Raw genomic sequence first — 21989 nt, 5'->3', positions numbered from 1 at the left:
AAAATTTTACTATAAACACATAATTCTCCTGATTCTTACTATAAAACTCAATTTTCTCTACCTCTTCTATCCTTTGATCTTATTTTTTTAATTCTCATTTTGAGGCAGAATATTAATTGAAAAGCTCTAGACTTGGGAATGAAGTCCTAAATTTAAGTACTAGCCCTTTCAACTACTATTTTATAATAACTTCTTTTTCTGTTTTTAAACAAAATTTTTAAAGTACAAGTAGAAAGAATAATTTAACAAACATTCATGTCCTTAGCATCCAGAACTGAAATTAACATTTTCCGTGCTTCCTTTAAGTCTTATTTTTTTAAAAAAGTATTAACTTTGGTTAAGTTCCCTTTACCTATTCTAGAAATTACTATTATATGAATTTAGACTATATCCCCCAGGATATTTTAAATACATTTATATGCAGGTATGCATATCCATGGAAAAAATACATGGTCTTGATATATGTGATTATATAGTCACATAAATAGTAATATATCATTTTCACCACTTTCTGCACTCTTAATGTTTTTGAGATTGTAACTTAAATAGATTCAGGACATTACTTTTAACTGTTATATAACTTCCATCACAATATCATATCCATTTCTTAATCCACTCCCCTACTGATAGACATTTAGTTTGTTATTAATTCTTCACTTTCACAGGTAAAAGCATACTACTACCAAATGGTAACAACAGTGGTTGTAGCCAATTACCTTCCCCAGAAGCAGGAGAATTACCATCTCCCTCAACCCTGAACACAAGTAGTATGGTCGAATATTTTGATTTTTGATAATCTGATATTTGACGAATTGCATACCACTATTGTTTTTTGTTTTCCCCGCTCTTTTAATTTGCATCCACAGTTGATAAGTGAGACTAATCATCCTCTCATGTTATTGACCATTTGGGTTTCCTCTTCTGGGAACTGCTTGTCTACCTTTCTATTGATTATTCTACAGATCATATTTATCAATCTTCTTTGGACTGTGTTTTTCATGCCTTAAGAAATCCTTCTCTAACCTGCAAGGTCTTAATGATTTTTACTTAAATTTACTAAGCCTTCTATTCTTTAGTTATAAAATAAAGGTAATAAATCTATCCTACTTAGCTCACAGGCTCTAATGAGGTCAAGATTTTTAAATGAGTGGTATTCTAAATTCTACCACAATTATTACAGCTTCAGAAATATTTCTAATACTATATTAAATTATTTTATGCTATGTTTTCCTTCACCGCATTTAGTGACACATTTCATTGCTTTTTAGTTTTTCTTTCATCTCTCATGAGTCAGTGTGAGAACATGTAAGTGGATTACTTTCTGCTCAGTTAAACTGAGTTGCACTGTATGGAGAATACAGTAAACAAATGGAAATAGCTGGTTTTAGGAACTTCATCTGCAAATAGTCTATAGCAAAGTTTAATGTAGAAAACAGCATTCTTTTAACTTTTTAATATTCTTTATAGGACCAATAATTTCATATAATAACTTGATCACCATCATTATGATTAAAAAATTACTTTATAAGAAAACTACAAAAATACCTAAAAGGCATAGGTAAAGGGAAAGAGAATCTAAACAACCAATTGCAGGACCGATAGAGATGATAACTGATTCTACAATTAAATCATTCCAAGTGGCTTGCAAGCCAAAAAAACTACTAATCATTATTGTTTGGAATGAGACAAAAAAGAGTAAGTCAAGATAATTTTGAGAAAACCTACATTTTACTTATTTTTTTGTGTATCATTCAAATAAACATTTTATAAATTGTACCCAGAGTAAGTCATTATATCAAGTACAAGGTGACCTGGGGCTATAATCAATTTTGGTCTTTGCATAGCATGGCATTAAATACTCGAATATCATAGGTAATACATCTACCTGAATATCAAAAAAAAAAAAAGGCAAAATAAAAAATGAACAATTTGTTAAAAATGAGAAAATATTAAAGTCTACTAAGAATCAATTTTGCATAACAATGAAATAGCATTTATACTGTTGTTACACAATTTTCATAATTCAGCAATGCTGCATATTCATCTCTTATAATAGCAAAACATAAAGTGTCAATTGTACAGTACAAAAAATGTTAATAGCATAGAGTTTAAATATATTAAAGGAAAGTGCTAACTAATAACACTGTATTAAACTTATATTCTATTAATTTTGACTCTGCTTCATAAAAACATGAATTCAATAAAACATTTTAATGTGTGACTGAAGTTTTGGGGTGAAAGGTATATAAAACACATGCAAGATCTCACTTTAATAAAGCTTTATAGATAAAATACAATTGTTTCAAGTTGATAAATTTAAAAGTAATTAGTCCTAGTTAAAATCATTTGTCTTACAAAATGATTAAAAGTTTAAATAGCTGTTCCTCTATTTAATCAGAAATCTTATTAGTATTAATTACTTGACCGAACTCAGTGATAGAGCAATAACTCAAAAATAAAACCAAAATTTTGATAAAGCATTTACAAAATTACGTAACAAACTTGTCTATAAAAATTGAGATTTGCCCTGGCTGGTGTGGCTCTGTGGATTGAGTGCTGGTCTGAGAACCAAAGGGTTGCCGGTTTGATTCCCAGCAGGGTACATGCCTGAGTTGTGGGCAAGGTCCCCAGTAGGGGGCATGCAAGAGACAATCTCGCATTGATGTTTCTCTCCCCTTTCTCCCCCCTCTCTAAAAATAAATAAATAAAATTAAGATCTATAAACTTAATTTATATGTCACTTTCTAGAAAAGTTCACCAGTTGGAAAAATGAAAAATATACATACAGTTGCTAAGAATGTCCTCAATGAGCCCTTTTGAAATTGGCTTCAAGTCAATTTGGTGGCTGGAATACCAGATGACTACTCAAAAGTAAATAAATGATAATGGAGTTCACAATGTATGATTTTACTTTTGAGAGAATAAATGCCACATGATGGTCAACAGCCTGTTTTGGATATCTTTGCCACTTATTGATATCTATGCGATCTTTAAGAAGTACTTAAATATTGTTTCCTTGGACAGTAAAATAGAAATAATAGTTATTTTTATATTATTTGTTGATGGTATAGGTTAAATGAGATCACATAAGACTTTGTTAACAATGATAAAAATGTATCATTACTCTGATTATAAATAATTTGTTAAAATACCATCATCAAATATGAAAACAGTGATATGGTTCTATGAACTTTTTTCATGGCTTTATAAGCTAAAATGTTTTGAGTTAAAATATTCTGTTAAGATGGTTTGATTCATACAAATATATTTCATATTCTGTATGAAATGTATTATTACTTTTCTAAACTTATTATAACATAAGTTGGTTTTCCACTGAAAAATTTCCAAATGTGATATAAATTATATTATGATTTCTCATATTTTATCTTTGTTGAGATGAAGTTTTTTTACATGTAAGTAACTGTGCATAACTTTGATAAGTAACACTGGTAAAATAGCTATTCAAAATAACAATAATATCTGCACACTCAACAAAGTATAGATTTACTCTATTTTTTTGAGATAGACTGTTCACATATCTTTATCAAATGTCTTGTACTCCCTGGGACTTGAATCTCCAAAATAATGTAGCTCATAGTTTTCAATAAAGAAGAAACCTGTTCCAAAGGAGCTCACAGTCTAGTACAATAAAAAAGACAAACAATAAACCAATACATAAACTACAACATGGTAAGTGCCATAAGAATGCTGTTACAGGAATGCAGTAGGCGAAGGGAGGATAAAAACAGGTTCAAGAGGTCATAATTAGATAGTTAAGGAAAGAAGGAATTCACCAAGTTAGCGAGAGAAAAAAAGAGACAGTCCAGGGCATACAAGCAGGAGAAAGCAAATAAAACACATCACATTCTGGCAAATGCAAGGAGGTCATTAGTAGACTACAGAATGCACAGGAAAAAGTAGCAAAAAAATTTTTGACCAAAATCCATCAGAATACCAAAAGTTTCCTAAGCCAGGATTGAGAGTAGCAATTTTTTTTTTTGAAGTAGTTAAGTTGCAGCCAAAGCTGTTGCCAGCGAAATCACCGTCTACCTCACCTGCCAAGAGAAGAATCTGCATCCATCCCAGGTCCCAGAAACGACTTGGACACAGTTTCTATGTCTCTTTGCCGGCTTCCCTTTCCCTATTCCCTTCTATTGGAAGGGACTCATCCTAATTCCCCGGTAAAATAAAAAGAAAGAAAACAGAGTCAAGAGAGCAAAGGAATTTACCTCCCATGGGTTCTCGCCTTCTAGAAGGAATGTGATCCCCTGTCATAAGAATAGCTAAAACAAACCTTGTAACTTTAAATTAAACTATAAGCTAAGGTTGTCCATGAGAAATCACTATCCAAGGATCAGACTTCTCTATTATAAGTGCCTATCAATCAGGAAAAAATTTAAGTTCCTATCTCATATAAACACAAATATAAATTCCAGAAGTATTAAAATGCAAAATATAAAAAATATGACAAAAGCACAAGAAAACCTAGGTAAATAGTCATCATAATCCTGTAACATAGAAGGCTCTTCTATAAAATGAGAAACCTAAAAGCCATAATGGGATAAACTGACAGATTAAAAAACACAGAAATGTAAAACTTCTGTACAGCAAAACACATCAAAAATGACACTAAAAAAAGTCTACAAACTGGAAGAGAAATACTTATAACATGTGAAGAAAAACTGTTAACATCCATGAAATACAAAGATGACATAAATCAAAGTTTTTAAATCCAATAGAAAACAGGGCAAATGCATGCACAATCAACTCACAACATAACATTAAATAAACATATCAATTCAAGAAACTGTTTAAATAAATGAAAATTTAAACTCCAGTGAAATATAATTTACCTCTTAGACTGGTAAATATGAAAAATGATCATGTAAGTATTGGCAAAGGTGAGGGAAAATAGGCACAAATTCTATTGATGAACACACAACAATGCAAACTTTCTAGTGGGCAATCCTGGCAATATTCATTCAAGTTTCAATTACATCTGTCTTTAAAACAGCAGTTCCACATCTAAGAGTCATACTACAGGAAGACTCATGTCAGATCTACACATGCCAATGTGTAATAGAAAGAGTACAAGAGCAAGAACTATAAATGAGCTGAATATTTATCCACCAATAATTGTTTGGTTAAACACACCACAATGGACTGTGCAGCTCTGAAGAGAGTGGGGTGCAGTGCTTCTGTTATGGCAAGGGATGACATTACAACTGTTGAATGAAAAACAGCTGCAACAGCTTATTCTCTGATCTTATTTTTATTTTATTTAAATCAAACAGGTGCATGTATTAAAGGAAATGTGGGACTGGCAAGGGGGGGTCCTCACTTTCTACTTTGAAGTACTGCCATGTTTTACTTTGTTACAATGAACATGTGTAACTTTTATAATTTAAAAATTATTTTACAAAGCCACACCAAAAGTACATAATGGTTTATAGTGTAAAAGCCTTAGATTCTAATTGCTACTGACCTTTCTAAAGTCCTTCTGGTGCCACCAATTTCCTGAAAAACAGAAGATGCTACAGGACTTGATTCAAAGCAAGTCATAAGTCAGTTACAAAAAAGTCACAGGGATGTGAAGTAAACCATAGGGAATACAGTCAATAATACTGTAATAACTCTATATGGTGTCAGATTGGCTCTAGACTAATGGGGAAATTACTTCATAAGTTATATAACTGTTTAATTGTTATGTTGTACACCTGAAACTATTATATTGTATGTTAACTAATTGAAAAAAAAAAAGCAGGCAATAAGACTGCTAAAACAGTGTGGCCTTACCAACCTATGGTATGGTCAGTTTTTGTTTAACTTTAGCCATTCTAACAAGTGCTTCTCACTATGGTTTTAATTTGCATTTCCCTAATAAGTAATGATGTTGAGCATATTTTCACTTGTTTGTATGCTATCTATATATGTCCTGTAATGAAGTGTCTATCTGAATATTTTACCCACTTTTATTGTTATTTATTTTTATTATTATTTTATTTGAAATTCTTTATGTATTCTAAACACAACTAGTATTAATTTGGTACGTGTTTGGCAAAGACTTTCAGTATGTGGGGTCTCTTTTCATTCTCTTACCAACACCTTTTGAAGAATTCACTTTAATTTTAATAACATTTATTAATTAACTCACATAAAGATTGTGTTTTGCTTGTTTTTCCTAAGGAACAATCACCTAGTTAAAGTCTCAAAAGATTTTATACTAGGTTTTGGTCTAGAAGCTTTATAATTTTTGGTTATACATTTAGGTCCCTGAGCCATTTTTTAAAAAATAAATGGTAGACTATTTTATTTTTTTATTTTCCTAATTAATCTTTATTCTGTTTTTTCCAGTACCATTTAGTCCCTTTATATCCCTCTTCCCCCAGCAATCACTACACTGTAGTCCACATCCATGAGTCCTTTTCCCTCTTTATTCAAACCCTCCCTCTCAAACCTCCCTCAACCCACTAGCTGTCGTCATCTGTCCTCCGTCTATCAGTCTGTCTCTGTCTGGGCTTGTTTGCTCAGTTTGTTCCTTAGATTCCACATTTGTGTAAAATCATATGGTATTCGTCTTTCTCTGACCAGCTTATTTCACTTAGCATAACGTTCTCCAGGTCCATCCATACTATTTGAAAGGGAAAAGTGTTCTTTATAGCCCAGTGGAATTCCAATGTGTAAATGTCCAATAATTGTTTTATCCACTCATCTAATGAAGGACATCTGGGCTGCTTCCATATCTTGGCAATTGTAAATAAGGCCGCAATGAACATACAGGTGCTTATCTTCTTTAGAATTAGTGTTTTGGGTTCCTTCAGGTATATTCCCAAGAGTGGGATAGTTGGGTCAAAAGGATGATTCACTTTTATGTTTTGAGGTGTCTCCATATTGCTTTCCACAGTGGCCCCACCAGTCTGCATTCCCACCAATAGTGCAAAAGGGTTCTCCACATCCTCACCAGTACTTACTGTTTGTTGCTTTATTCTGACAAGTGTGAGATGGTATCTCATTGTGATTTTAATTTGCATTTCTTGGATGATTAGTGACATTGACCATCTTTTCATATATCTATTGATAATTTATATACCCTCTTTGAAGAAGTGTCTATTTAGGTCCTTAGTCCACTTTTAACTGGGTTGTTTTTCTCGTGTAGAGTTTTGTCAGTACTTTTTTTTAAATATACATTTTATTGATTAAGCTATTATAATTGTCTCCTTTTTCTCTCTCCTTTATTCCTCTCCACTCTGCATCCCCCTCCCACTAGCATCCCCCCATCCTTAGTTCATGTCCGTGGGTAGTACATATAAGATCTTTGGCTTCTCCATTTCCTATACTAATCTTAATCTCCCCCTGTCTACTTTGTACCTATTATTTATGCTTCTTACTCCGTGTACCTTTTCCCCCATACACCCCCGGCCCCTCCCCCCAATAACTCTCCATGCGATCTCCATTTCTGTGATTCTGTTTCGGTTCTACTTGTTTGCTTAGTTTGTTTATGTTTTTGTTTTTAGTTAGGTTCACTTGTTTATAGTTGTGAGTTTGTTGTTATTTTGCTGTTCATTGTTTCTGATCTTTTTCTTAGACAAGGCCCTTTAACATTTCATATAATAAGGGCATGATGATGATGAACTCCTTTAATTTGACCTTATCTGGGAAGCACTTTATCTGTCCTTCCATTCTAAATGATAGCTTTGCTGGATAGAGCAATCTTGGGTGTAGGTCGTTGTCTTTCAGGACTTTGAATACTTCTTTCCAGCCCCTTCCTCTATAAGATTTCTTTTGAGAAATCAGCTGATAGTCTTATGGGAACTCCTTTGTAGGTAACTCTTTCCTCTTCTCTTGCTGCTTTTAAGATTCTCTCCTTATCTTTAATCTTGGGTAATGTAATTATCATGTGTCTTGGTGTGTGCCTCCTTGGGTCCAACCTCTTTGGGACTCTGAGCTTCCTGGATCTCCTGGAACTCTATTTCCTTTCGCCAGATGGGGAAGTTCTCCATTATTTTTTCAAATAGGTTTTCAATTTCTTGCTCTTCCTCTTCTCCTTCTGGCACCCCTATGATTTGAATGATGGATCATTTAAAGTTGTCCTGGAGGTTCCTCAGCCTCCCCTCATTTTTTTGAATTCTTGTTTCCTCATTCTGTTCCGGCTGAATATTTATTTCTCCATTTTTCTCCAAATTGTTTATTTGAGCCTCAGTTTCCTTCCCTTCACAGCTGGCTCCCTGTATATTTTTCTTTATTTCACTTTGCATAGCCTTCACTTTTTCCTCCATTTTGTTATCATACTCAACCATTTCTGTGAGCATTTTGATTACCAGTGTTTTGATCTCTGCATCTCATAGGCTGGCTATCTCATCATCGCTTAGTTCTATTTCTGGAGCTTTGATCCATTCTTTCATTTGGGCCATATTTCTTTGTTTCGGTGCACCTGTTATGTTGTAAGGGGTGGAGCCTTAGGGATTTGCCAGGGCAGGGCAACCCACTTCACTGCATTGTGGTGCTGTAATTGGGGGAGGGGACAGAGAGGGAACAATGCTGCTTGCTTGGATCTCGGCAGGCTTTCAGTCACTTTTCCGATACCCACAAGTAAATTGGGCCCTTCTAATGCTGATACCCAGGTAGGTGGGTTTGTGTATGATCTAGGACTCTGTGGGTCTCTCCAGTGAACTCTCTTGTGAGGCTGGGAGTTTCTCCCACCGCCACAACCCCAAAGGTTTTTAAAACCAGTGTTTTGAGGCTTTATATCCCCACACTAGAACTCTGGGTTGCATGGCCTGTCTCACTCCCCTTCCGGCTTATCCGCTCACAAATGTGGGCCCACTGGGACCGCCCGGTCCGCCAGCTGGCCACCTGCTGCCATGCCACAAGTCCTCTCTGCCCCAGCTGCCATATCCACTCCTACTAGTCTGGATAAATGTTTCTTCTTTAACTCCTTGGTTGTCGGACTTCCATACATTTAAGTTTTTCATGCACTGTGAATTTATTCTTGTGTGTGTTGTAAGAAGATGGTTTAGTTTCATTTTTCTGCATGTCTCTATCCAATTTTCCCAACACCATTTACTGAATAAACTCTTTACTCCATGGATATGCTTGCCTCCTGTGTCAAATGTTAATTGAATATAAAGGTGTGAGTTTATTTCTGGGATCTCTATTCTATTCCATTGATCTATGTGTCTGTTTAGAAGAACCAGGCCATTATGATTACTGTAGCCTTGTAGGATAGTTTCATATTAGGTAGCATGACTCCTCTAACTTTGTTCTTCTTTCTTAGGATCACTGTGGCTATGTGGGACCTTTCAGGATTCCATATAAATTTTTGAAGTAATTGTTCTACTTATGTGAAATACACCACTGAAATTTTGATAGGAATTGCATTGAATCCATGGATTGCTTTGCGTAGTATGGACATTTTATTAATGTTAAGTCTTCCTATCCATGAACACGATATGTGCTTCCACTTATTTGTTTCATCTTCCATTTCTTTCTTCAGTGTCATAGTTTTCCAAGTACAAGTCTTTTACATCCTTGGTTAGGTTTATTCTTATTTTACTCTTTTTTTTTTTAAATTTACTTTTAGAGAGAGGGGAAGGAAGGGAGAAAGAGTGGGAGAGAAACATCAGTGTGGGAGACATTTGGTGCCTCTCACACGCCCACAACCGGCAACCTGGCCTGCAACCCAGGTATGTGCCCTTACCAGTAATCAAACCAGTGACCTCTGTTTGCACACAAGTGCTCAATCCACTGAGTCACACCAGCCAGGGCCTATTGTATTCTTTTTGAAGCAATTGTGAATGGGATTGTTTTCTTAATTTCCATGTTAGTTCATTATTGGCATATAAAAATGCAACTGATTTCTGGATATTAACTTTGTATCCTGCTACTTTGCTGAGTTCATTTATCAGATCTAGTAGTTTCTTGGTGGAATCCTTGGGGTTCTCTATGTCTAATATCATGGCATCTGCATATACAGAGAGTTTCACTTCTACCTTTGAGATTTTGATGCTTTTATTTCTTTTTCTTGCCTGATTGCTGTGGCTAGGACTTCCATTACTATGTTGAATAAGAAGAGGTAAAAGCAGACATTCTTGTTCCCGATCTTAAGGGGAACACTTGTAGTTATTGCATGTTGAAAATGATGTTGGCAGTGTGTTTGTCATATATGGCCTTATGTTTAGGTATGTTCCCTACCCCACTTTGCTGAGAGTTTTATCATAAGTGGGTGCTGGATTTTATCAAAAAGCTTTTTCCACATCTGTTGATATCATCATGTGATTGTATCCTTCATTTTGTTTATGTGGTAAGTCTTATGTATTGATTTGAAAATGCTGTATCAACTTTGCATTCCTAGATAAGTCTCACTTGATCATGGGGCATGACCTTTTTCATGCACTACTGTGTTTAGTTTGCTAACGTTTTGTTGAGGATTCTTGTGTCTGTTCATGAGGAAAATAAGCCTATAATTTTCTTTCTTTGCAGTGTCTTTATTTAGTTTTGGAATTAGGATAATGCTGGCCTGGTGAAATTAGTTGAGGAACCCTCCCTCCTCTTGAATATTATGAAATACTTTGAGAAGGAAAGGTGTTAGTTCTTCTCAGAATGCCTGGGAAAATTCACCTTTGAGCCATCTGCTCCAGAGCTTTTGTTTGTTGGGAGTTTTTTTATTACTACTTCAATTTCATTAGGTGTAATCTGTCCATTCAGATTCTCTGAATCTTTCTGATTTATTTTTGGAAGACTGTATATTCCTAGGAATTTATCCATTTCATCTATGTTGTCCATTTTATTGGCATGTAACTGTTCATAATATTTTCTTACAATACTTCATATTTCTTTGGTGTCAGTGATTATATCTCCTTTCATTTCCTTTTATTTATTTGGGTCCCCTTTTTTTTTTCTTTTTTTTTTTTTGGATGAATGTGGAAAAGGTTTGTCAATCTGTTCATATTTTCAAAGAACCAGCTCTTGGATTCACTGATCTTTTGTATCATTTTTAAAACTATTTCATTTATTTCTGCTATAATCTTTTATTATTTCCTTCCTTCTGTTCACTTTAAGCTTTGTTTGTTGTTCTTTTTCAAGTTCCTTTAAGTGTGATTAGATTATTTACTTGAGCTTTTTCTTCTTCTCTGAGACTGTCCTGTCATGCTATGATTCCATCCTTAGGATTGCTTTACCAGTGTAACACAGACTTTGGATTGTTCTGTCCTCATTTTCATTTATTTCAAGGCATCTTTTGATTTCCTCCTTGATCTCATTGTTGACCCATTCATTGTTTAACAGTATGTTATTTAGCTTTCATTTCTTTGCTTGTTTTTCAGTGATTGATTTCTAGTTTCATAGCCTTGTGGTCAGAGAAGAGGCTTGATATGATTTCAATCTTCTTAAATTTATTGAGACTTGTTTTGTGTCCTAACATTTGGTCTGTGCTAGAAAACGTTCCGTGTGTACTTGAAAATATGTACATTCTACTGCTGTGGGGTGAAATGCTCTGAAGATATCAATTAAATCCATTTAAACTAGTGTGTCATATAAGGTTGTTGTCTCTTTGTTGGTCTTCTGCCTGGAATCTATCCATTGAAGTCAATGGAGTGTTAAAATCCACAAGTATAAATCTATTTCTGTCCATCTCCCGCTTTATGTTCATCAAGATTAGCTTTACATATTTAGGTGCTCCTATGTTGGGTGTATAAATGTTTATTAGGGTTATATTCTCTTGCTGAAGTGTTCCCCTTATCATTATGTAGTGTCCTTCTTTGTCTCTTACTGTAGCCTTGGTTTTAAAAGTCTATTTTGTCCTATATAAGTACCGCTATCCCAGCTTTTATTTCCCTTCATTTGCATAAAATACCTCTTTCCATCCCTTTACTTTTAGTTTGTATGTATCTTTCTATCTGAGATGGTTCTCTTAGAGGTAGCATAAATACGGGTCTTGCTTTCTTACCCATTAAGCTACCCTATGCCTTTTGGTTAGAACATTTAAGCCATTTACATTTAAGATGATTATTGACAGATACCTATTTAGTGCCATTTTATTGTTAGACTATTTTTCTCTTTTATTCCCCCTTTCTCTTTTTCTTCTTCTGCTAAAGCAAGCCCATGAACATTTTACAGTACTGGTCTGGTGTTAACAGACTCCCTTAGCTTTTTCTTCTCTGGGGAGCTCCTTATTTCTCTTCCATTTTAAGTGATAGCCTTGCTGGGTAAAGTGGCCTTGGTAATAGGTCTTGCTTTTCATCACCTTGAATATTTCACGCCCCTCCCTTCTGGCCTGAAATGTTTCTGTTGAGTAATCAGATGAGTTTAGTGGGTGCTCCCTTGTAGGTAACCTCCTGCTTTTCTCTTGTTGCTTTTAGGATTCTCTCCTCGTCTTTAAGCTTTGTCATATTAATTATAATGTGTCTTAGTGTAGGCCTCTTTGGGTCCAACTTGTCTGGGATTCTCTGAGATTCCTGGACTTGAGTGTCTGTCTCCTTCATCAGATTAAGTTTTCGGTCATTATTTCTTCAAATAGGTCTCAATCGCTTGCTTGATCTCTCTCCTTCTGGTATTCACATCATGTGATGTTGCTACGGTTCATGTTGTCCAAAATCTTTCTTAAACTCTCCTCATTTAATTCTTTTTTCCTTTGCTGCTCTGCCTGAGTGTTTTTTTCTGCCTTGTCTTCCAAAATATTGATTCCATCCTATGCTTCATGTAACCTATTGTCTGTTCCTTCCAGTGTATTATTTACTTCAGATACAAAATTTTTTTATCTCTGGTCCTTTTTTATAATTTCTATGGCTTTTTTCAGGCTGTTGAGTATCCTTATAACCATTACTCTAAACTATCTGATAAATTGCTTGGCTCAATTGCATTCAGCTCCTCTGGAAAATTCACTTGCTCTTTCATTTTGGGTCTGTTTCTTTGTTTTCCCATTTTGGCTGCTTTATATTTTCTGCCTTAGTTGTTAAACCAATCAGCTGTGAGACCAATCAGTTGTTAACATAATCAAACTGTAATCAGCAGCCTGGCTTAAACATCACAGACTGTAGCAGAGTAATTTCTGTAGGCAGGTTTACTGCTTCCCCTCAGGTTGATACCACTTGGACTGGAGTGCTCTGCCTCACAGTTATGGTCCCTGCAATATGGGGAATGACCCAATACAGTGGCCCTGGCAGCCTTTCCTTCAGTTTTCTCCTCAGAGCCACCAACCCCACCTTCCTCTAACATCTCTAGTCCACTATGCCCTCTCTTTGCTGGAGCCCAGGGTTAGTGGCTACAAAAAAAAATTTTGTATTTTGGCCCTTTAAGACACTCTCTGTGTCTCCAGCCATCTCTCCCTGCAGACAGAAACCCTGCTGCTTTTCACAGCTGGATGTTATTTGGGCTCCTTTCCAGTTCTGGTGCTGTAGGCTAGGGAGCCCATCTTGGGGTTTAGACCCCACAATTCAGGGGGAACTTCCCAGCCACTGAAATGTCCCTCCAGCACTTCAGCTGTTGCCTGCGGGAGCTCAGCCTACCCTCTCATGTCTCCTCCATACTCCCTATGAGTCATGTTGCAGTGACTTCTGCTGTCTGTCCATGGTTACAAGGTTTCTCTCCAGCTAGTGTTCAGTTTGTTGTTCTGATGATCTCTCTACAATTTAGCTGTAATCCAAGATTGGTCCTAGGAAGAGGTTAGTGTAGCCTCCACTTACTCCCCTGCCATCTTGGATCCAACTGAGCCATTTGAAATTAATTTTTGTACACAGTGCCAGGTATGGATTCAATTTTATTTTGTGTATTGATAGCCAATGGTCAAGCACAATTTGTGGAAAAGGTCTCTTTTTTTTCCTATTGTACTGCTTTTTTGGCTTTGTCAAAATCAGCTATCAATATACAAGTGGGTTTATTTCTGTAATACATACAACTGTTTCATTAATCTATTTGTCTTTTTTATGACAACCAGTTCTTATTGTGATTTTATAATGATTCTTGAAAATAAGTAGTGTTGCTCACCCCCTCCCACATCACTGTTCTTTTTCATAGTTGTTGTTGCTATTCCAAAATCTTGCATTTCAATATTAATTGTATTTTAGGAAAAATTGCCTCCAAGGATTAGAATAAAATTTTTTAAATTAATTTGGTAAATATCAACATGTTAACAAAGTTGAGTCTCCCAATCAATATACAGCATATACAGTTAATTCTCATTATTGAAATAACAATATCTCAAACTTACTAATTAACAGTCATGTTCTGTAACATCACCACAAACAGTGTGTTAGCGAATACTGAATCACTGCTTCCGGAGGAAATACAGGTTCAGGTTCCTGCAAACTTCTAATCATAACACTTTGAGAGTTAATCAACATATAACCTTGTTTACTGTGTTGAGACACCTTATTTAAAATATGTTGTTGGTTTATTAACATTCAACTCACAGCCAACCAGCACTGCACAGTACTTTAAACAGCTGAATCACTGACAAAAAGCACAAAAAAATGCAAAATATGTGGCACTAAATAGACCAAGGACATGCTTAGAGCATGAGAACTGAAACAAGAGAGTGTCAATCATATTCACTTTCAGTTCAGATTCTGTGCATTAGGTGATTAAAACTTTTTACCACTTTGCCTGTGTCAGCGAATAACCACAAAAGCACTGCAAGTATTGATTTGGGGATTACAAATAAATTTTAGCAAATGACCAATTCACAAATACAAAATCCGGGAATAATGACTCAAATGTATCTCTCAATTTACTTAGGCACACTCACTCTCTCATCAATACTTTATAGTTCTCAATTTTCTTTAACATATTCTGTTAAATTTGTTAGATTTATCTGCAAGTTATTTTTGTACATTGATCTTGTATCATTCAACCTCACTACCCTCACTCATTAGTTCTTGTAGGATTCCATCATATTTTCCACATGAATGATCAGGTCACCTGTGAATAAAGACAGTTTTCTTCCTTCCATTCCAATCTCAATACCTTTTATTTCCTATGCAGTAGCTAAAATGCACAGGATAATTTTTAATAGGACTGTACTGGTTGGATCATTTATATTTCATGTAATTACCAAACTATTAGGCTTAAATGTACTTGATTTTTTTGTGTGTGGAATATAAGACATAGTTTTATTAATTTATAAAAATGTGTAAGAATTTTTTTCATCAAGATTTATAAAAAACAGCCAGTGCCTGGATAGGGCAAGCACTTAGAAGCCTGAGACACTTTCTAATACTGTCCACCCCTTTGGCTACCCAAATACCACAGAGACCCTCCTACTCATAATTAAACTCCACTCAAAAATTATAACATCATCATGCTTAATCCTAACAAGACTAACAGCTCTCCAGAAATGAGTATATACCTCCTCTCCAAAAAACGAGATCCACAAAGTCCCATCAGTCAGTAACATCACTCTGGATGTTAGATTCTCTTCTCATTCCACCTCAAGACCTAGAGATCACAGGCATAACTCAATATAGAGTAATACAGATTAAAATCTCAATGTAACCATCACCAGTATTCCTTATATGCAATATACACACATAAATGACAAGCAGGAAAGAAAATACTCATGGCTGCTAAGCCCTCTTTCTGTAGTTGATCCCTAAGCCATTGTTGATACTTATAATTTCTTTTTTCTGTGCTATGTTCTTTCTGCCCTCAGTCAAGACCTCATGGTTGAAGTACTTTACTAATGAAATGACTCAGAATTGGGCTGCGGTACTCTCCCATTAATCTTTTACTACTGGATGTGGAAGTACAACAGGGCACCCAGAGAATCCTCTAGTTCCCATAGTCTTCCTTACCACCACTATAGCAGCAACCCAGTTTACCCTTGGTGATCAGAACCAATCATGCCAGCCAGCAGAGAAACCTACCTCTCTGCCTACAGCTGTAATGGTATGGAGAGCTCAAAATGTCAGCATGGCAGTCTCAGCTTCTAAGTCAACCAATGTATTCCCAAATAGAAGCATTCTTTCCTTGAGAACTACAATCTCTAGCTATCAAAGTACAAAGTTTCAGGGATGGAAAGCAACATTTTTGTGAATGGGTTATTCTGTATAATAATGAAAGTTGCCTCTCTCATTTCCACCTCAGGATTGCTGGATCCATGTTCTTTTTCTTCATTATTGTTGACACTATTACAGATTCCCCAATTTTACTCCTTTCCTCTTTCCACCAACACCCCCCAGCATACATCACACTGTTGTCTGTGTCCATGGGGTTCAAATATATGCATATACATTCTTTAGCTAATTTCTTCCTGTTCACTTCAACTCCCTCCCCTCTGATATCTATCAGTCTATTCCATGTGTCCATGCCTCTGGTTTTATTTTGTCTGTCAGTTTATTCTGTTCATTAGATTCCACCACATGAGTGCAGTCATATGGTATTTGTCTTTCTCTGACTGGCTTATTTCACTTAGCATAATATTCTCCAGGTCCACACATGCTGTCACAAGGGGTAAGAGTCCTCCCCTCTTTTTTTTACAGGCACACAGAATTCCACTGTGTAGCCCAATTGGTACTTCCAGCCCAAATGGAGGCATAGGTAGACACGCTACACCTCGTCCCACAACCACAAGATAACAACCAATCTAAAAACAAAAAACCACCAGAAGTGCCAGAAAATTGAACTGTATGGAAGCCCAACAACCAAGGATTTAAAAAAAAAACATTCATCCAGATGGTGGGAGGGGCAGAGAGGAAGCGCTGTAGTGCGGCAAGGCAGCATCAGCAGTGACCAGCAGAATGGGTGGTCCCACATTCATATGCAGTGGATAAAAACTGCGAGGGACAACTGGAGAGCGAGCAATTCCAGCCCCAGGACAGACCATGCAGCCCAGGGTTCCAGCACTGGGAAGTAAAGCCTCATAACCTCGGGCTGTAAAAACTAGTGGGGTTTTAGAAAGCAGGAGAAACTGTCAGTTTCTCAGGAGAGTCCATTAAAGGGCCCAAAGGGTCCTAGAATGTACACAAATCCACCCACTCTGGGAATCAGCACCAAAGCTGATTTGAAGGGTGCCAGTCACTTACAGGAAGAAGAGGAAGTTACTGGAAATGGGGTGAGAGCTGAGCAAGCAGCATTGTTCCCTCTCTGACTCTGCCCCCACATACAGAACCACAAAGTGGTAAAGTGCATTGCACCACCTTGGCAAACACTGAATGCTCTGCCCCTTACAACAAAACAGATGTGCCAACAAGGGGAATCGAAGCAGCTCTACCTCATACACAGAAACAGGGAGGTGCCAAATTGAGGAGACAAAGAAATATGGCCCAAATAAAAGAACAGATCAAAACTACAGGAAAAAAAAAACAACTAAGGGACACAGAGATAGCCAATCTATCAGACACAGAGTTAAAAAAAACTGGTGATGAGGATGCTCAGAGAAATTATTGAGGATACCTACCAAATAAAGGAAGAAATGAAGGGTATACAAACTGAAATTTTAAAAATATACAGGGAACCAACAGTAAAGGGAAGGCAGCCAGAATTCAAGTCAACAATTTGGAACAAAAGAAGAAATAATCATTCACCCAGAACAGAAAGAAGAAACAAGAATTCAAAAACAAAAAAAAAACAAGAAACAAACAAAAAAAAAAAGAGGAGAGGCTTAGGAATCTCTGGGTGTACTTTAAACATTCCAACATCCAAATCAGAGGGGTGTCAGAAGAAGAGGAAGAGCAAGAAATTGAAAACTTATTTGAAAAAATAATGAAAGAAAACTTCCCCAATTTGGCAAAGGAAATAGACATACAAGTCCAGGAAGCTCAGAGAATCCCAAACAAGTTGGACTCAAAAAGGGACCACACCAAGACACCTGATAATTAAAATGCCAAAGGTTAAAGATAAAGAGAGAATCTTAAAAGTAGCAAGAGAAAAGCAGAGAGTTACCTACAAAGGACCTCCCATTAGACTATCATTTCTCCAAAGAAACCTTGCAGGCAAGAAGGAAATGGCAAACAGTATTCAAAGAGATGAAACGCAAGGACCTACATCCAAGATTACTCTATCCAGTAAAGCTATCATTTAGAATTGAAGGGCAGATAAAGTGCTTCCCAGGCAAGGTAAGGCCGAACAAGTTCATTATCACTAAGTCCTCATTATATGAAATAGTAAAGGGACTTATCTAAGAAAAAGAATATCAAGAGTATGAACAATAAAATGACAACAAACTCACAACTATCAACAACTGAACCTAAAAACAAAAACAAACTAAGGAAACAACTAGAACAGGATCATAGAACTGGAGTTCACATTGAGGGTTTTCAGTGGGGAGGGGTGGGGGGAGAATAGTGGAAAAGGTATAGGGGATAAGAAGCATAAATGGCAGGTAAATAGACAGGGGGAGGTTAAGAATAGTATAGGAAATGGAGAACTTACATGTACGACCCACAGACATGAACTAAGTGGGGGGAGTTGCTGGAGGGAATGGGGGTACCAGGTGAAGAGGGGCAAAGGGGGAAAAAATGGGATAACTGTAATAGCATAATCAATAAAATATACTAATAAAAAAAACTTCATTGTGTAAATGTATCATCACAACCATCATCAAGATGAAAAACAACCCACTATATGGGAGAACATATTTGTCAGTAATACATCTAACAAGGGGTTAATTTCCAAAATATATAAAGAATTTATACAACTTAAAACCAGGAGACAAACAATCCAAATTAAAAAATGGGCAAGGCACCTGAAGAGACATTTCTACAAAGAGAACATACAGGTGGCCAAAAGACACAAGAAAAAATGCTCAACGCCACTTCCACCAGAGAGAGGCAAATTAAAACCACAGTGAAACATCAGCTCACACCAACCAGAATGGCTATCAACAAAAAAAATCAACAAACAGCCCTGGCTAGTGTGGCTCAGTGGACTGAGTGCTGGCCTGCAAACCAAAGGGTCACTGGTTCAATTCCCAGTCAGGGCACATGCCTGGGTTGTGGGCCAGGTCTCTGGTGGGGGGCACATGAAAGGTAACCACACATTGATGTTCTCACCCTCTCTTTCTCCCTCCCTTCCCCTCTCTCTAAAAATAAATAAATAAAATCTTTAAAAAATAAAACAAACCAGCATGTGCTGGTGAGGATGTGGGGAAAAGGGAACCCTAGTGCACTGCTGGTAAGAGTGTAGACTGGTGCAGCCACTGTGGAAAACAGTATGGAGTTTCCTCAAAACAATTAAAAATGGAACTGCCTTTTTTTTTTTTAATTGCTGACACTGTTTACAGATGTCCCCCATTCTACCCCACTTAGGATCCACGTTTTCTGTGTGTGAGAGAAACAGTACTGTGGTTGGTACAAAGTATATACTGCATCCTGTAGAAAGCACCCCAACATTACAGTGACTCCCTGATGGCTCTGTAAGGGAGTCTTCAATAAACCACTTCAATGTTCTGTAAGTCCAACTGCTTCTATATAGTAGAGTACATGGTAAGACCAGAAAATTCCGTAGGTATAAGCACACTGCTTCATTTTTGTTGTTGTTGTAGTATCAACTCTTTGGTCAGAAGGAATGTTGTATGGAATACCAGTACCAAGGTGTCCATGGGTGTGGTAGTCAAGGAAGGCAAATCCATATACAGAATATACAAACTGCTGCTCCCTCCATGTAACCAACCTGCCACTAGGTGGCTGGTTCCTATGGGAAATGATGCCATATCAGGAATTATATGCCAGCTGGCCCCTCAGCAGTGGGTTTAGCTAAATCAGTCTTGATGAGAGGAAGTCCACATTTCTGTGTCCACTTATAACCTCTAGCTCAATTAGCATGGTCATTTTGTATGTGAGACTGTTGAGCAGGAAGGATAGGATTGCTGGAGAAAGGAAATGACTGACATCTACAGAACAAATCATCTGGTCCATCTATTCATTGGAGCCTCCTCTGAAGTGGGTATCTTTAGCAGGAATATTTGCATAGAGTACAAATATCTTCTTATTCTGTATCCACTGTTAAAGGCCCAACCATGTACTTTCTCCCACAGACCTCCTTATAACCAATCCTCCAATCCTGACCATCCACCCAAACCATCTATAGCCCATGAAAATGTGTAGCTCCAAACTTTTGAATTTCTGTCTCCACCTAGATAGGCAACCATATGTACAGTTGTCCCTCAAAATTTGTGGAGGATTAGTTCCAGACCCCATGGATACCAAAACCCATGGATGCTGAAGTCCTTGTATAAAATGGTATATATTAAGTAGTACTTCCATATAACCTACACACATCCTTCTGTACACTTCAAATCATTTCTAAATTACTAACACCTAATACAATATAAATATTATGTGAACAGTCATTGTACTGCATTGTTTAGTAAATAATGACAAGGAAAAAAGTCTGTATCTGTTCAGTATAGATGCAAGCATTGTAGGCCTAACTACACAGTACACATCAACAACAATATAACTTCTTTTTCAATGATTTTTGGATCGCCAGTTTGTTGAATCCACAGATGCGAAACATGCAAATACAGGGGGCCAACTGTACTGCTTGAAGTTAGCTTCATTCAAAGGATTTCCCTTCTCCAATCTTTCAGGGCCTTCCTGTTGCAAACATCCACTTCCAGTTGGTATCAGGCATGAGCTCTTTCTTCTTCCATCAATTGATCATTGGGAATTTGCCATGAAGCCTTATGTATTGACTGAGGAAGAGGAGGCAATGTGGTAGGAATAGGCAACATACTCAGCAGTTTCACTCTCATTTGATGACAGGATGATGCAGTACATGCCTAGCTTTATAGCTTGATGGCTCAGAGGACACCCAGTTCATGATAGGCAGCTCTGGTTCCATAGTCATTTATTTGGTGTCTCATGGTCAGGTGTTCAATCTCTAGCAGGGCCCAGTAGCAAGCTAGACACAGCAAAGTCCATCATCACCATGCCTGGCCATCACTGTGAATGTTGGTAAGTCTACCCTCAAGACACAGGGTAAGACTCCACAAACCAGTTAGTTCCAGGGAGGCATAGTACCTCCCCTACTGTACACAAGACATCCCAGAACAGCCCAGAGACTTACAGGGACACTTCTAAATCTCAGCTTCTTACATATACATATCTCCAAAGATGGGGAACTGGTCCATAGTGCCTCTACAGACCCTTTTGGAGTGCATACTGGCCAACTAGCAGAAATTTGACCCTGAGTCCCTCAAGAAAAAGGCTAATCTTCTTTTGCAACGTGGTGTGGCCTCAGTATAAACTGAGCAATGGAGATGTTTGGCCAGTAAATGACACCATTAATTTTTTTTATTTAATCTTTATTGTATTTTTTTTCATTACCATTTAGTCCCCTTAAAATCCCTCCCCTGAGCAATCATCACACTGTTTTTCATGTTCACTACCCCTTTTTCCTTTTTGCTCAATGCTTCTACTCCTTCAATTCACACCCCGCCCCCCAACACTAGCTGTCATCCAGCTCTCCATCTATGAGTCTGCCATATTTTCCTTGTTAGCTCAGTTTGTTCATTAGATTCTACATATGGGTGAAATCATATTGTATGTCTCTTTCTCTGACCAGCTTATTTCACTGAGCGTAATGTTCACTAGGTCTATCTATCCTGCTGCAAAGGATGAAATTTTCTTCTTTCTTAGGGCCGAGTAGTATTCCATTGCATAAATGGCCCATGGATATTTTATCCACTCATCTACTGACAGACATTTGGGCTGCTTCCATATCTTGATGATTATAAAGAACACTGCAGTGAACATGGGGGAGCTTATGTTCTTTCAAATTAGGGTTTTGGGTGCCTTTGGATATATTCCCAGGAGTGGGATCACTGGGTCAAAAGGAAGATCTATTTTTAATTTTTTCAGACATCTCCATACAGTTTTCCAAAGTGGCTGCAACAGTCTGCATTCCCACCAATAAGCAAAACTATTCCCCTTTCTCCACATAATCACCAGCATTTGTTGTTTGCTGATTTATTGATGATAGCCATTCTGACAGGTGTGAGATGGTATCCCATTGTGGTTTTAATGTGCATTTCTGTGATGATTAGTGATGCTGAG

The 21989-nt window shown here is 36.9% G+C and overlaps 1 protein-coding gene across 1 annotated transcript in view; it reads right to left on the bottom strand.

Annotated features, from left to right (window-relative positions):
* The window catches only part of STAU2 (staufen double-stranded RNA binding protein 2), a 317711-nt gene that overhangs the window by 281174 nt on the left and 14548 nt on the right, over positions 1-21989 (bottom strand). Inside the window, exons 3-4 of the mRNA XM_054595602.1 lie at positions 5486-5517; positions 4056-4170 (exon numbers count right to left, since the gene is read on the bottom strand). Coding sequence (XP_054451577.1) covers positions 4056-4077 — 22 coding nt within the window. The 5' untranslated portion in view covers positions 4078-4170; positions 5486-5517. The remainder of the gene's footprint in view (positions 1-4055; positions 4171-5485; positions 5518-21989) is intronic.

This window comes from Pteronotus mesoamericanus, unplaced genomic scaffold (assembly GCF_021234165.1).
Source record: "Pteronotus mesoamericanus isolate MK-2021 breed Mesoamerican mustached bat unplaced genomic scaffold, CSHL_Meso_final scaffold_54, whole genome shotgun sequence".
NCBI classification, from domain to species: domain Eukaryota; kingdom Metazoa; phylum Chordata; class Mammalia; order Chiroptera; family Mormoopidae; genus Pteronotus; species Pteronotus mesoamericanus.
Note: the sequence above shows the minus strand (reverse complement) of the source record. Positions and strands in the feature narration are given on the sequence as shown.